Source organism: Phoca vitulina, unplaced genomic scaffold (assembly GCF_004348235.1).
Source record: "Phoca vitulina isolate PV1807 unplaced genomic scaffold, GSC_HSeal_1.0 scaffold6, whole genome shotgun sequence".
In the NCBI taxonomy this organism is placed as follows: domain Eukaryota; kingdom Metazoa; phylum Chordata; class Mammalia; order Carnivora; family Phocidae; genus Phoca; species Phoca vitulina.
In genome coordinates this window covers 5,414,691-5,430,998 of record NW_022589709.1, presented here as the reverse complement: position 1 = coordinate 5,430,998, position 16,308 = coordinate 5,414,691, and the positions used below count along the sequence as shown (strand labels likewise).

General features: G+C 38.8%; 1 protein-coding gene across 7 annotated transcripts in view; it reads left to right on the top strand.

Annotated features, from left to right (window-relative positions):
• Positions 1–16,308, top strand: part of PWWP2A (PWWP domain containing 2A) — a 41,830-nt gene that overhangs the window by 16,280 nt on the left and 9,242 nt on the right. For 2 of the 7 annotated variants that reach the window (XM_032403643.1, XM_032403648.1), the window contains one exon: positions 2,721–8,332. In XM_032403643.1, the coding sequence (XP_032259534.1) occupies positions 2,721–4,404 (1,684 nt within the window). In that variant the 3' untranslated portion in view covers positions 4,405–8,332. Of the gene's footprint in view, positions 1–2,720; positions 8,333–15,037; positions 15,989–16,308 lie in introns of those variants that run through there. The other 5 variants (XM_032403645.1, XM_032403647.1, XM_032403646.1 and 2 more) reach the window with 5 other exon arrangements.

Sequence of the window (16,308 nt, the reverse complement as noted above, 5' to 3'; positions counted from 1 at the left end):
TTGTCCATGTTAGGGAGACAGCAGGATTACTGAGATGGAGTAGTACATTGATATCCCTTTTCTTCCTAAGGTGATTTAATCTTTGTGATCCTTTGAGGAAGTTTTATTATTACTTAAAAATATTTTTCTACTTTTGCCAAATTATCTACCACCCACAATTACCAGCTTGGCTTCCCCCCCCCCCCCCCGCTTTTGGTGCCTTATTACTGCACAATGAAGTGCCTTCCTATGTTACTTAAAAACATTTAATGTTTGTATTTTATATGCTTTAGAGGGAAAGGCAAGGGAAAAAACCCCCAGAAGTGAAATTAAAGTTTTTATTAAACTCCCTGAGGGAAAACATAATAGATTCCACAGCTTATTTGGTATAAAGTTCTAAAATAATTGGCTAGATGGTCTTCACTTTGAGAGTATAAATTAAGATGTAGAAATGATCCTAAAGTCTAGTAAATTAGTTGAAAATAAGATCAAATGGGGCGCATGGGTGGCTCAGTTGGTTAAGGGTCTGCCTTCAGCTTAGGTCCATGATCCAGGGTCCTGGGATCTAGAGGCCCCCTCCTGCCCGGCCCCCCGCCCCTGCTCAGCAGGGAGCCTGCTTCTCCTTCTCCCTCTCCGTCTACTTGTGCACGTGGGTGCTCTCTCTCTCTCTCTCTTTCTCACAATAAATAAAATCTTAAAAAAATTATTAAAAAATCAGATTAATTAAATGAAGTAAAGTTTAGTCAAGAAAATGGCTGGCATTTTCCTGTTAATCTTACCTGAATCCTTTAAGGTAGGAAATAGTGTTAGCCTATTTTACACATAACAAAAACTGCATCTAGAGATGTTTAGTAACACCATGGATACAAAGTTGGTAAGAACAGGTGTGAAACTTTACCTCAGACATTAGGATGATTATAGTTTTAGTTATGCCTAATAAGAGGATGGGCATTTTTTATTCAGCTGTGAAAACACCATGTGAAAGTGCAGTGGGGCAAAAGGATAGCTTCTTAAGAGTTAGAAATTTGATTGCTGTGTATCAGTAGTGGTCTCGCCTCAGATAAGTTATTGTTTTATGTAGCTGTATGTGAAGATCCAAAAATCACCTCTCGTTCATATAAGAAAAGGCTAAATGCTCAAATCGCCTTGCCAAGTAAATAGGACGCAAACACTTAAGTACCAGATGCTGTGCTAGAATAGATTCGAGTCTGTCGCACCCTGGGTAAAAGCTTTCCTCTTCCTTTGTGGTTTGTACATACTTTCTTACAAGCTGTTGGTTTGTGGTCCCTAAACTAACAGAAGACTTCAGGGAGAAAATAATTTCGGTATCAGAAACAGAACTGGTGGTACTGGCACTTATTACATCCCCGTCTGAGTTTAGGTGTGTTTATAGCCCTAAGAAATTGATGTCAAGATTTCTTCCCAACAAAGATATTGGGGACCTAAGGATATGTTAGAGAATGAGAACGAAGACTCATTCTCTAGAAAAACAGACATGCAAGACATTTGCATCTTAGGAGTTCTGACTATCTGAAGCTGATCCTTGCTGCCTGAAAGGATTGACTTTAGAATTGTGTTCACTGCTGTTCAGACACCATCAAACAGTGCTTACAATTAACATGTTAACATGCACGTGATGAAATTACTTGGTAGTGTGATTTTAATTTTATGTGAAGGAATCTGAGTGTAGCAGGTTTAGCTTTAAGATGTTTAGCCCAGGAGGATTAAATCACAGTGATTTCTAAGTCTACATGAAAAACAGGGTTATGTTGACCCTTGTTTTATTAGAAACTGAGAATTGTAAAGATTTGTGTTCTCTACCAGTGCTCTTCAAACTGGGTCTGGACCAGTTTTAAAATCCATGTTATGAGTCTGACCAGCATTAAAACAAATGAAATAGACCAGAGTAGGGGGAAAATATCATTATGTATCACATAATATAAGGTTAAACATTTAGTGAAACTTTGGCTTAAGTGTGTGTATGTATATATTTATATATGCATGCACGTATACATACATAATATTTCTTAATGTGTGATGTGTTTTTTAAAAAGTTAGCCACAGCTCTGTACCTATCTGCTTGTGTGGTAATTTGGGCATCTGAATTACTCATATTTTTGTGGGTTTTGAGGGCAGGAGGTAGATGAATGGCTTCAAGAGTTAGGGTGCAAGAGTAAAGGAGCAGCTGGTCTTTGAATCTTTAGTGATTAAGTGAAGTTGAGGTGGAAATTTACCTATTCAGTGTTTTTGGGTAGTTAAGGCTGAATTTGTTTTGTGAAGCTTTTGAAAGCTCGTATAACCAGAGGGAGATGTGTATGTTGTATATTTATAGTTGCATTTACTGGACTTGTCCATAGTCCAGCAAATATAACCTCAAATGACATGTAATGTTAAGCTATCTGATAGAACACCTTTCTGATCTAAGACTGAAAGGTCTGTTTTAAATAATGTCAGCTTAAAAAAAAAATAATCTCAGCTATTCTGGTGCTGCTTAGAACAATCATTTGAGTTTATACCTAAATGTATAATCTGTTTACACCTAAAATGGGACCAATAAAAAATGAAGGGCTTTGGGATTTTGGTGGGGAGGTGGTTAGTAGGTTTTTGTTTTTATTTTTTAATATGGAATAGAGTTCAGGAAAGGTCATATATACAAACACTAGGTGGTGTTTCAGTGTAAGAAACTGAATCATAGACATTAAGTGTTAATGTCTTCTTTTTTTCTTTGATTTCTTTCCAAGGTTTGGGCCCCATGGGATCCCTGTGACAGTGTTTCCCAAAAGGGAATATAAGGAGAAACCTGAAGCCATGCAGCTCCAAAGTAATACATTCCAAGAAGGGACAGAAGTCAAGCGTGAAGTGAATGGTGCTGTTCCCGATGACCCTTCTCCCATCTCTCCTCCCGAGCGGGGCTTGGCTGAAAGCCTGTGGACTTCCAAACCACCGCCTCTCTTCCATGAAGGAGCACCTTACCCTCCCCCTTTGTTTATCAGGGACACCTATAACCAGTCAATACCTCAGCCACCGCCTCGGAAAATTAAGCGACCCAAACGAAAAATGTACAGGGAAGAACCTACTTCAATAATGAATGCTATTAAACTGCGACCCAGGCAAGTCCTGTGTGACAAATGTAAAAACAGTGTTGTTGCGGAGAAAAAGGAAATTAGAAAAGGTAGTAGTGCAAGTGACTCTTCTAAATATGAAGACAAAAAACGGAAAAACGAAAGTGTAACTACTGTGAACAAAAAACTGAAAACTGACCATAAAGTGGATGGGAAAAACCAAAACGAAAGCCAGAAAAGAAATGCTGTGGTGAAGGTTTCCAATATTGCTCACAGCAGAGGCAGAGTAGTCAAAGTTTCTGCTCAGGCAAATACATCAAAAGCTCAGTTAAGTACTAAAAAAGTGCTCCAGAGTAAGAACATGGATCATGCAAAAGCTCGGGAAGTGTTGAAAATTGCCAAAGAAAAGGCACAAAAGAAGCAAAGTGAAACCTCTACATCCAAAAATGCACATTCAAAGGTCCATTTCACACGTCGCTATCAGAGTCCTAGCTCAGGTTCCCTTCCACCCCGGGTTCGTTTAAAACCACAAAGGTACAGGAATGAAGAAAATGACTCTTCTTTGAAGACAGGACTTGAGAAAATGCGGAGTGGCAAGATGGCACCCAAGCCCCAGTCTCGCTGCACCTCTACCCGCTCAGCAGGTGAGGCCCCTTCAGAAAATCAGAGTCCCTCAAAAGGCCCTGAAGAGGCCAACAGTGAGGTTCAGGACACCAATGAAGTGCTTGTGCCTGGTGAGCAGGATGAACCACAGACACTGGGCAAAAAGGGCAGCAAAAGCAATATCTCTGTTTACATGACCCTAAATCAAAAGAAATCTGACTCTTCCAGTGCTTCAGTGTGTAGCATTGATAGCACAGATGATTTGAAATCCTCCAACTCTGAGTGTAGTTCTTCCGAAAGCTTTGATTTTCCTCCAGGCAGTATGCATGCACCTTCCACCTCCTCCACTTCCTCCTCTTCAAAGGAAGAGAAAAAGCTCAGTAATTCCTTGAAAATGAAAGTCTTTTCCAAAAACGTCTCTAAATGCGTCACACCAGATGGCAGGACCATATGTGTAGGGGACATTGTTTGGGCCAAGATCTATGGCTTCCCTTGGTGGCCAGCCCGTATTCTCACTATAACTGTGAGCCGGAAAGATAACGGCCTTTTAGTCCGACAGGAGGCCCGTATTTCGTGGTTTGGGTCTCCAACAACCTCTTTTCTTGCTCTTTCGCAACTCTCCCCCTTTTTAGAAAACTTCCAGTCACGCTTTAATAAGAAGAGAAAGGGCCTGTACCGCAAGGCCGTCACAGAGGCGGCTAGGGCTGCCAAGCAGCTGACCCCTGAAGTGCGGGCTCTGTTGACACAGTTTGAAACGTGAACATGGACAGTAAGGTAGGCAAGAACCACTGGAAGGCACCGCAGATTTCCTAGTCTAGTTAGGAGTAACTTCTACGAAATAGCTTGGCCAAATCGGAGAGAGGAATTGTACTCAGTTGGCTGCTTTTTTATACTTACCTTATAGCCATTTTTAGACTGAGAAGCTTAAACTGAACAAGCAATCAAATTTTGTCTTAAGGAAGTGAGATTTTAGCAGTATTTTTCAGTTTTGAAGTCAAACCATCCCAAGGCATAGGAGCCATAGCCTCAACTGAAAATGAATTTTTGCAGGGACTGTTAATTGCCATTTGTACCTAGTACTGTGTGTATGTGTGTATATTTATATATATGCACATGTACGTATATGTGTGTATATGCAATACATACATATATATAACATAGCTTGTCACTATGTGACATAGGTTGCATATTTGGGATTGCAGTAAGGGCTGGGTGAGCTGGGTTGGGGGTGGGGATGGGGAATAGTGTGGATATTTAATGACTACTTGTTTTTTAATTAATGAATACTTAGCCCTTCTATGTGCACAATGGCGCAAGAGTTTGATACTTAGGTGTTTGACAAACTGAGATGCTTGCTATTCAGTTGTGGACTGGGGAAATAGCCCAGTATTTGGGGTTAAGACTTTTTAAGGCTGACAAGGGTTGAATCGTCACTCTTATTTAATGGGGATTTAACAAAAACTTTCAAAATTCTGGTTTGGGAGTTTAGGTAGGTTTGTCTTTGGATATGTAAATAGTTGATTGCTAAATTTGGTCAGATTTCTCCTGACTGGCTGTTCCTAAATTCTTAGGATACGTCCTGGTAAATTACACTTTGTGAATTAATTGTCATATGTGTAATTGTTGCATTTTGGATGTACCTAATTTGATAATTTTAAAGAAATATTTCCGTTTAAGGTATCTGTTTGCAGGTCAGAAAATGAGAAAATGTAATTGTGTAATGCTCTGAAATGTAAAAAAAAAAAAAAAGCTGTAAATAAAATCGACTAAATCCAAATTATTTGTGTGTGTTTCTCAAAAAGCTTTGAAAAATATCAAGATGGTAGAAAGTTATTCTTTGTAATAGTGTATAGAGGAGATGAAAATTATCAAACCTTTATTTTCCTATTTGTCCTATCAGAATATATTACCTGACCATAGATAAAATTCAAGTAAGTGATTAATCCATGTATTCTGAAAATGAGGTTTTATAGTGTAGAGGTCTGATAACGCTTCTAGATTTGAGACCCTCCTCCCGCCAATTTCTCATATATGTGTGGGTTTAATTTTCCTCATGTTTAGCCTTAATACTTCATCACATGGCTCTTTTTTTGTATTTGGGTAGTTACAACCAGTCTCTCTTTAGCCTGGTCTGCCTCAGGTATCCTTGCTTTTGGGGCTAGTAACTTAGATCACTGTTTTTCTACATGGTCCATCTGTCCCTCAGATTTGACTTACTTGCCATTTTTAGCTTTTTATTGTTAGTGGAAAAATAGATCTGATTGCCCGTGGAGGCAAGTTTATCCCAAGATTTTTCAAGTTGCTTTCATATTTTTTGTGTCTAACTACCTTTTGAATTTGATAAGAGTATCAATTTGACACGTTCGGAAACTTGAAAATTTTCAAGAGAGCAACTTTCTGTGTAATTCTAAGTAATCCAATTTGAAATGTCTTAGTTACCTATGGAATTAATGATGAAAAGATTAATGGAGATTAAAATCCATAATCTGTCAGCTTCTTTAAAGTTACGGACTTTTATGATTTATGTACTGATTTCTGCAAAAGCAAGTAGAATTTCATCTGGGGAACTCAGTCAATGCTTTTTGATTATAATAAACACACAATTAAAAAAAAAAGTTTCACTTGAGTAGAACATATTCTTTCCTGCAAACAGAAACAACTATACTACTTTTAAAATTCTTTGATTATAACAGGTTGAAAGATGTTCACGGTGTGACTGAGGGGTTTTAAGGAAGTATCTTAAATTTTTGAGTACTGTTTCAGATTAATGAACTTGTTCAGATACTTTTGAAAGTTTAAAATCTAAGGTTCAGAAAGATTTAAGCGAGGCAGAGCAAAAAGTCACTTAAAATAATTTAATTCCAAGGCTTCATGTAATGATCCAGGTGAGTTTTATCTTAACAGTGGGTTTGACAGTGGATATTGCTAATAAGTCGAGTGCGTTGGCAAATGCGCTCTGTTGGCATAAACCAAATTTGATTTGTTTCAGAAGCCCTGGTTGGGGGTGGGTGGCGGGAATAAAGTCATGATGAGTACAAAAATAACATTAAATTTTATGTAGTCCATACCACGGAGGGAAAGGTTCAAGCATAATCACAAATGTGCATGATCTCTATCATGCCAAATGATCCCTCCATTTTAAACCGGCATATTTCATCTGATGTTTCAGTAAGGAAAAATTTTAAAGAATTCCTTAATCTTAAAATACATACTAAACACTAAATCCAGTAGCTGCATATTTGTGTTTCCAATTTCAAATGGAAATTTTAAAATTTTGAGTAAAGTTGACATAATGTTACATTAGTTCAGGTGTACAATAATAGTGATTCAGCTTCTCTACATTATGCCAAATAGAAATTTCTTAAGCAGGTAAATTTATCCAGTATTTACTGCAGATGGAGGAGATAGAGTTGAATTGGATAGTTGCAGCTCTTTTCCTTTAAAGTGGTCAGAGGAGGCATTTACTCTGTATGGAGATAACCAAATGTGTTTTTTTTCCTTTTGCAGAGAGAAAACTAGGCTTAGGCCAAATCTCCAGCGATCTTAAAAAAAAAAAATGGGTAAAACAAAGGATTAGCAAGGGGAGAAACCAAGTGAAAGTAAGCTGTAACAGCCAGAGAGGTCTTTATTTCTAGAATTGCTCAGAAATTTAAAGCATCAGAGTATTTTTCTTAGTTTCCCAGAGTGTATTGAACAGAATGCTGACTGTTCATTTGAAAGGGATATCTTTTCGACTCATTTATAGATGTGGAACTAGATGTAAAAAAGATCAGTGAGATGGGGAAAGTAAAATTCATTAGTCTGCCCCATTTGCATGATTTGATGTATCCTACGTGGTTTTGATGGAAAATTCTATAAACAGTAATTTTAAATTAGTACTAAGTAGACAAGGATATAGATATGAAGACAGACTTCAGGCAGTATGAAAGTGCTGCTAAAATCAAATGTGTATCTTGTTAGTGGGTCTGAGCTTGTAATTTACAAAATACTGACTGGCACTGCTATTTTGAGCAGGTTGTACTTAATACTGGTTATGTTGAAGGAAAGATAACACATTTGCGTTCCTTTATATACATAGAGGATTCCTTTACATAGAATAACTGAATTGGGAATTGGAAATACAGGCATACCTCAGAGATACTGTGGGTTTGGTTCCAGACCACCACAATAAAGTGAATATCCCAATAAAGCGAGTCATGAATTTTTTGGTTTCCCAGTGCATATAAAAGTTATTTATATTGCAGTCTATGTGCAGTAGCATTGTGTCTAAAAAAAATAATGTATATACTTTAATTAAAAAAGAATTTTACTGCTAAAAAATCTAACCATCTGAGCTCTCAGTGGGTCGTAAATCTTTCCCTGGTGTGCAGTCTTGCCTCGATGCTGATGGCTGCTGACGGATCAGGGTGGTGGTTGCTGAAGGTTGGGGTGGCTGTGGCAGTTTCTTAAAGTAAGACAGTGGTGAAGTTTGCTGCATCGTTGACTCTGCTTTTCATGAACAATTTCTTCTTTGGCATGCAGTGTTGTTAGATGGCATTTACCCACAGAGGAACTTCTTTCAAAATGGTGTCAGTCCTCTCAAATTCTGCTGTTGCTTTTTATCAACTAAGTTGATGTAATATCCTAAATCTTGTTGTTTCAACAATCTTCACAGCATCTTCATCAGGAATAGATTCCATCTCAAGAAATACTTTCTTTGCTCATCCATAAGAAGCAACTCCCCATCTGTTAATATTTTATCATGAGATGGCAGCAGTTCAGTCCCATCTTCAGGCTCCACTTCTAGTTCTCTTGTTATTTCTACCGCATCTGCAGTTACTTCCTCCACTGAAGTCTTGAACCTTCAATTTGTTTAAAAAAAACCAAAACAGTATCTGCGAAGCGTAGTAAAGTGAAGCACAATAAAACGAGGTATGCCTGTACCTTAAGAAATCTATAATTTGGATCTAAAATTAGATTTTTCCCTTTTAAATTGTGTTTTTTTCTGTGGTTTGTGCTGTATCAGTTCATTTTTGTTTAGTACTCCTAGCAGAGAAGGGACTGACAAAGGTCTAGAAAAGTTGATCAGATGTTTTGATTCAGGATATTGTTTTGATTTGGGCCCAGTGAAGGCCTCTGATAGGGAATTTGCCAGAGAGAATGAAGACCCTATTTCTAAGTTTGGTCAAATTTAGCGTTTGCCTTGAGATTGTATTAGTATGGTGGCTGCTAAGACCATCTCTAATTGAAATGCCCAATACACAGGCAGTTCAGAAAAGAAGAGGCTGGCACCATGCCATTTGCCAGGAGAGAATTAAACCACTAAGCTGAATAGAGTTACTTTCACCTGGTTCTCAGTTAATAGGCTCTTCATATTCTGTACCTGCAGTTTACATACATCTGCAGTATGCCTTCACTCAGCAGAGTGCGGAGAATTAGAAAATGAAAGCCTTAGTAATTAATAGGCTCTATTGTGCTATTTTCAATAAAGGAATAGGAAGTTTATAGTCCCAGTGATACAGATGCGCTATTTTCAGTTTTCCAGGATGTCTTGGTTTCTCTACCATGGATAGTCAACACTAAGATCAGAAGAGAAACAGGGGCACCTGGGTGGCTCAGTCATTAAGTGTCTGCCTTCGACTCAGGTCATGATCCCAGGGTCCTGGGATCGAGCCCCGCATCGGGCTCCCTGCTTGGCAGGAAGCCTGCTTCTCCCTCTCCCACTCCCCCTGCTTGTGTTCCCTCTCTCGCTGTCTCTCTCTCTCTCTCTCTCTCTCTGTCAAATAAATAAAATAAATCTTTTTTTTAAAAAAAGAGAAACAGCTCAACTCTGTTTAATCTTTTTTTTTTTTTTTTTTTTTTAAGATTTATCAGACAGCGAGCACAAGCAGGGGGATCAGCAGGCAGAGGGAGAAAGAGGCTCCCTGCCAAGCAAGGAGCCCGATATGGGACTTGATCCTAGGACCCTGGGATCATGACCTGAGCCAAAGGCCGACGCTTAACCCACTGAGCCACCCAGGCGTCTCTCTTTGTTTAATCTTTACTCAAGAGACTTAATATTTATAGACTGAACGATTTTTTTCCCTTTCGTTGTGACTTCAGGTGGAAATTTCTTCCTGTCATATTAATAGAACATTGTAATTTTTTTTTGTATTTTAAAGTGTTAAGTACACCTAATATACAATTTAACCATTTTAACCATTTTTTTTACAAAGTGTACAGTTCTGTAAGACATTCACATGTGTACCCGTCATAATCCTTCCATCTGTAATTTGGATTTTGATAGAAATCTTTTAAATTTGGGCTGATATTGTTCTAGAAGGTATTTGGAAATGAAGTCACAGGAGTGTTTTTCTTAGTCAAGCACGGTGATTGGAACATACACCTGGGCTGCCTGGTTTCCAGGCATTCCTGCGTAATCAACTTGCAGTCCTGTGCAATGCTAATGGCGCCCCATTTTTAAGAACAGTTTGTAACTGCCTCTTGGTAAAATTTTTAGGTGAGTTACTGTGATTATATTTGCCAATTAAAGTCTCTTACGAGTAGGTTTTAAGTTAAAACCATCCCCTCCCAGTGACAAAAACAATTGTTTTGGACAACTTTATGAATATGGAAACCACTTAAATTACTTTAGTAATGGAATTAATTAGCTTCCAAAACTTAAATTATTTATACACCATCATACTTTTTGTCATATTTTCAAATTTGTATATTGTTACTCACTTTTTATGTCAGTATAGTTAATGGCAAACAAATATTCCTTGACATACATACTGTTAAAATTCTCACATTATCTTGTGTACCACACTCTGGTAGGAAATGCTAAATTAATTTTTTTTAAAGATTTTATTTATTTGAGAGAGCAAGCACAGAGAGTGAGAGGGAGAAGCCGGCCCCCCCACCCCCAGTAGACAGCCCGACTCGGGGCGTGAGCCCAGGACCCTGAAATCATGACCTGAGCCAAAGGCAGACGCCCAGCCGGCTGAGCCACCCAGGCGCCCCTAAATTAATTTTTTAAAAAAAACTTAGAGCATGAGTGGGAAGGGCAGAGGGAAAGGAGAGAGAATCTCAAGCAGACTCCATGCTGAGCGCAGAGCCCAACTTGGGGCTTGATCTCATGACCCTGAGATCACAACCTGAGCCGAAACCAAGTTGGAAGCTTAACCAACTGTGCCATACACGTGCACACCTTAAATTATTTTTATATCATGTCTTTAAATCCATCTTGGGATGGATTGAGTCAAATTTTAATGCATCTAATCTCTGGAAAAAAAGTAATGGCTGAACTTGAATTTTTCTTATAGATTCCTGTTATTCTGGCACAAATTAAGATTGGTTATGGGGAGGTGTAAAGGAAAAGAGATGCAGACTCAAAAAAATTATAAGGATTTATCAAAATGCCAAATTTCTGAGTCAAATTCTTATTTTTCCACCGAATAAATTAGATGGCTTGTAATATATGTTGTCTAACTTACAGGCCTTCTATTGGACACTTTTATATTTGTACAATAATTTCTTAAAACTTTGATGTTGAAAAAGATCAGTTAAAAAATACCTGGTCTTAAAACTTGGTTTATTTTTTTTAAAAAAAGCAGGTATGTATGTATGTATGTATGTATGTATCTTTCTGTCTTAGAGAGAGAGCACAAGCAGGGGGAGCGGCAGGCAGAGGGTGGAGCAGACTCCCCGCTGAGCAGGGAGCCCAATGTGGGACTCGATCCCAGGACCCTGGGATCATGACCTGAGGCGAAGGCAGATGCTTAAAGACTGAGCCACCCAGGCATCCCTTAAAACTTGATTTAAGTGTGAATTAAAATTTTCCTCGAATTCCTGATAGTTCTATAAGGCCCCATTAAAAGTAACTTGAAAACATGGCTGTAATATAAATATGGAATCTTCCTTGTATCATAAGAATGTGACAGGTAGCTTTTTTATTGACTTAGAAATCTAAGTCTTAACCAGAAATTATGATTTGAAACTCATAATTTTTTCTATCCTAGTGCCTGTATCTAGAAGGAAAACCACATATGCCATAGCTAAAGCTGTTATCACACTTTCCCCCTTTTCATTTAAACTAAAAACTTGTAATTATAATATATATCAAGTTTTAGCAAAGGCATTTTAAAAAAGCAATGTGTAAGATAACTTTGTAACTCCAGTGTCCCTCATTAGTTCTCTCCAGCACAGATTCACTTAAAAGTTATTGAAAAAGGAGGTGCCTGGGTGGTTCAGTCGGTTAAGCGTCTGCCTTCAGCTCAGGTCATGATCCTAGGGTCCTGGGATCGAGCCCCGAATCAGGCTCCCGGTTCAGCAGGGAGCCTGCTTCTCCCTCTCCCTCTGCTGCTCTCCCTGTTTGTACTCTCTCTCTCTGTCAAATAAATAAATAAAACCTTAAAAAAAAAAAGTTACTGAAAAAGCCTAGAAGGGATATAATTTTTCCTCAGTAAAACAAGAGTTTTTTGCTTGCTTGGGGAGAATGTTTTTGGAGGAATGTCAGGGTTCTTTTGAGTGTAAAATACAGAAATGGATACTTAGGAGTATATAACTTAACAGTGACCAGCAGTGCTCCATACTAGGCTTTTATTGAGCAAAGAATCATTTTTTTTTTTTAAGATTTATTTTTAATTAATCTCCACACCCAGCGTGGGGCTCGAACTCACAACCCTGAGATCAAAAGTTGCACACTCCACCGACTGAGCCAGCCAGGCACCCTGAGCAAAGAATCATTCTCACTTTTCAGGCACATGATTGAAAGTACAGGGTCTTGAGCCAGATTTCTTCCTAGATTCAAAGGAAGACTTGGATCTGACTCCTACAAGCTAGCTGTGTGATCTTGGGTTACCTCAGTGTCCTCCTCTGTGATATGGGGAGAATAATAGTACCTCATAAGGTAATTGTGAGAACTTAAATATTTAAAGCAGTACAGTGCCTAGCATAAGACCTAGAGAAATAACTTGCTATCGTTGCCACAACCACCACTTTCTGTGTATGGCATAGGAATTTCCTCCTGGTGGCTTTCGAAATTATCTTTGTGCAACATATACACCTTATAAATGAAAAGTGTTATAATGTATTCTTATCTGAGATTACAATAATCATAGTATGATTGTCCGTAAACATCTAGAAGGCGGCATTAACTATATTCAACAGGCATTTGTGGAGGGTGCTGGGTTGGGGGTCATGGGGATTACAGTGAAGGGAGAACTGCATTCACCTCCTCTTTCAACTCTTGCCTCATTCATTTATGTATTGCATAAACTCCAGTCTATTCCTCTCCCGTTTCTACTCTCCCTTATGCCAAGCACAGGGCCTGACAAAGGAGAAATGATGTCTACCTGTGAATGAATGAGGAAGAGTAACTCTGGTTCAGACAGTTACGTACTAACGACCAGTTGCCATCCCAGAAGCCTGGCACATCCCAAATCCTTTCAGAGAGGCATGAGAAGTATCTGCGCTGGTGGGGCTCAGTGGAGTAGAGGTCCTCTTAGGAGAGCTTTACAAAGGTATTAGAGGCACAAAGCTATGCCTGTCAGCCTTTCAGTTGCATCAATTAGCCGATTTGCACAAATGCCGTATTCCCATGGGACCCTGGTGTTTTAATATTTTTTGCCAAGTGATGAAAAAATGGATATTAAGTTGAACATTGCTTTTTATTTTTTATTGCTACTGGTATGATTGAGTAGATTGTTTCCACTTTTTAGGAGGGAAATACACATTCTAAGGCCTTGATCTTTGTGCATTGTGGCCGTATTTTCCAGAAGGTAGTCCTCTTTATCCATTGCTCATTTTTTAGATGCTGTTAATTACAAACCTATGATTGCCACCCCCACTTTAGCTTTTATCAAGGAATCCGGCTGGGAGGGGCATCTTGGTAGGCTGGGAAGAACTATTAAAACCTTATTGGAATAACTGGTTAGAAAAATAGCACCAAGGCTAGAAAACCAGAATGAGAAGAACGAGGCACTGTGCTTTTCCTGTTCATGTTGCATGATACTACACTGTATTAGGGAAAACTTAGTGTTCAGCAAGGTAACTGGTACATGTCTATAATCTTATATAATCTTAACTCTTTAGTTTTTAATGCCGAACTTTCCTCTAAGAGCATGACCTCCTTCCTTTTTTTTAAAGATTTATTTTTAAAGATTTTATTCATTTGAGAGCGAGCAAGAGAGAGAGAATACAAGTGGGGTGAGAGGCAGGGGGAAAAGCAGACTCTGCTGAGCGGGGGAGCCCGATGTGGGGCTTGATAACCGGACCCTGGCATCATGACCTGAGCCAAAGGCAGATGCTTAACTGACTGAGCCACCGAGGCGCTCCCAAAGAAGAGATACAGAATGATTGTTGAAACCTAACAAGTTTTACTTATGGAGGGAGAGGTTCAAAGTTAAATTGTTTCATGCACTTGGATTACTTTTTTTTCTTCTGTGATTGCTGTTGGATTACAGTTAATAGTATATTTAGGTATATAAGATATACTTACATAGTATATCTAAGTTTTCCCATGAACAAAAGGGTGAATAATCTCATTAAGTCTCATTTAAGAAAATTGTTCTCCTTTGAGTTAAAATTCAGAAGTAATTATTTTTATAGATCATGTGTATGAGATTTCTTTCTCAATGTCAGAAAAGCCTTTTTAAAAAGTTTTGATTTTATGTTACTGTTTCTGATGTACTTTAGTATTCTAAAAATCATTCATTATAAGGACTGAAAATCCCCTAAATCAATGATCCCAGAGTTGACTACCCTGATGTGATGAATTGTTTATACTTAAAATAGGGGAGTAAGAAGACAAGCAAATATGTTAAAAATAAGGCTTAAAACAGCAGTCTTTCATTTGAATTATTCTTTGTATTTGAAGTCTCTGTTCTGAAAGCCCAAGTGAGAAAGCTTATCTTGTCAAACTTACTTCAAGCAGGTACTGACTCACACAGGAAGGTCAGGTCCTAAGTTAGTGTGCAAAGGAGAGGAGGCGTCAGGTAGTTTTTGGTCATTCTGCAAAATAGGGTCTTTGAGCTCACTGATGCAATAACGTGGACAAGGATGACAACTTCAGCTCTCGCCGTATACTGAGAAGATAGGACTACTCCAACCCTCAGTTAGTAGTAGGCTAGGAGAAGTTTTTTAGCTGGAACATTACGTGGGAGTTAGCCGCTCAGTGTGGGCGTCCCAAGGCATGTCGCTGCTGAACGGACTGGTGCCGGAGAGTGCCCTCTCCTGGCCAGCGCTGGTGTGTACACACACCTCACGTCTCTTCGTACCCAAGCTTCACTTTCTGTGAAGTCAGCAAGTTACCTAGAATAATTATGAAAATTCAACTGAATTTTGGTCTTATTTTTAAGATTTTTTTGTAAAGTGGATTTAAAAGAACTCAAATGACTGCTCTACTTTTGTTAACTTGGTTTTTTCTACCATAGGTCTCAACAAATGGCAGCTATTACATCAGACAGTGACGAGTCCTGCTGCTCCCTTACAGTGTCTGACAGACCACTGTGGATTCAGACTGGGAGCATTGAAGTTAACAGTGAGACGGGCAGGTCTGTCTGTGTTAAGCCCTGCCACAAAGTGAAGAGGGCGTCATGTCATCACTTAATCATTCTGAAGTAGATCAGGCTAGACCTCAAAGAATTCATTCGTTCTTTTTCTGTAGTCTTCATTGACCTTGGTAGCTGGGTGTACCTCATGTAGGTGACAATTTTAACGAGTGACAATAACTTTCAGTTGTGCTAAGAAAAGTAGAGCTAGCCTCCTGTGAGCTTCTCTGAAAGGAGTTTCTCCTAGGGTGCTAAAAGTTGGCTATCAGGTTGTAGAATTATGTCACATAGCAACTGAGTCACCGTGGGAAGTCAAATAGTGGATTTCTTGTCTTTTCCCTATCTCAGTCTTTGTCACTTTTATATCCACTTCTTAGTCATTCTTAATGTGTATATATAAGATTACATATATCCATATGAACATATATATATATATATTTTTTTTCTTAGTGAATTAACCTCAAAACCATTGTCATTTACATCAGGAAAGTCTAAACTCAGAGGGGCCGTAATCTTTACATTTATTGAGACCTCTTTGGATAGCGCCTTAAAGGCTTATTTTGGGCTCTTACACAGCTGGAAAGGTTTAAGGTTTCTGTTGTGCTGCTGTTTAACTTCTCTCTTTTTGCTTCCTTGAATTAAGGCTATTTAACCCTGTGGTGGTTGCGGCTAGCGAAGAGCCACGATCGGGCCGTGGCTTTGCACGGGAGCTGTCATTTGCAAGCTGGGTCAGAATGGCACAGTTGGGATCGGAGATTGAGGCTGGGAGGTTCTGGACGTGGAGCTGTACTGTAGGGATGGCAGCGACGCTGATGGTGATTTCTTGAGGGAATGGTGTGTTAGTTTTCTGCACCTCTCATAGGAATAGTAAGACCTGCTTCAACCCTGGGCTTGCTTGTCCACTTGAATAGGCCTAAGGTTGAAGCCAAATACTGAGTCATAAATAGAAGGAAATGGAATTGTGCATGGGATTGGCTGTTTACCTTTTTTTCTTCCTCTTTCAGTTTACTTCCCAAGTTTTGTGTGGGTCTAAAGAGTATTACAATACTAGTTTGAAAAAATAAACGTTTCTTAGTTCAATGTCAAATTTAAAGGTGTTAATCATTGTTTCTTCAGAAGCGAAGACTATTCACCTTCTATTCTGATGTGTGGGG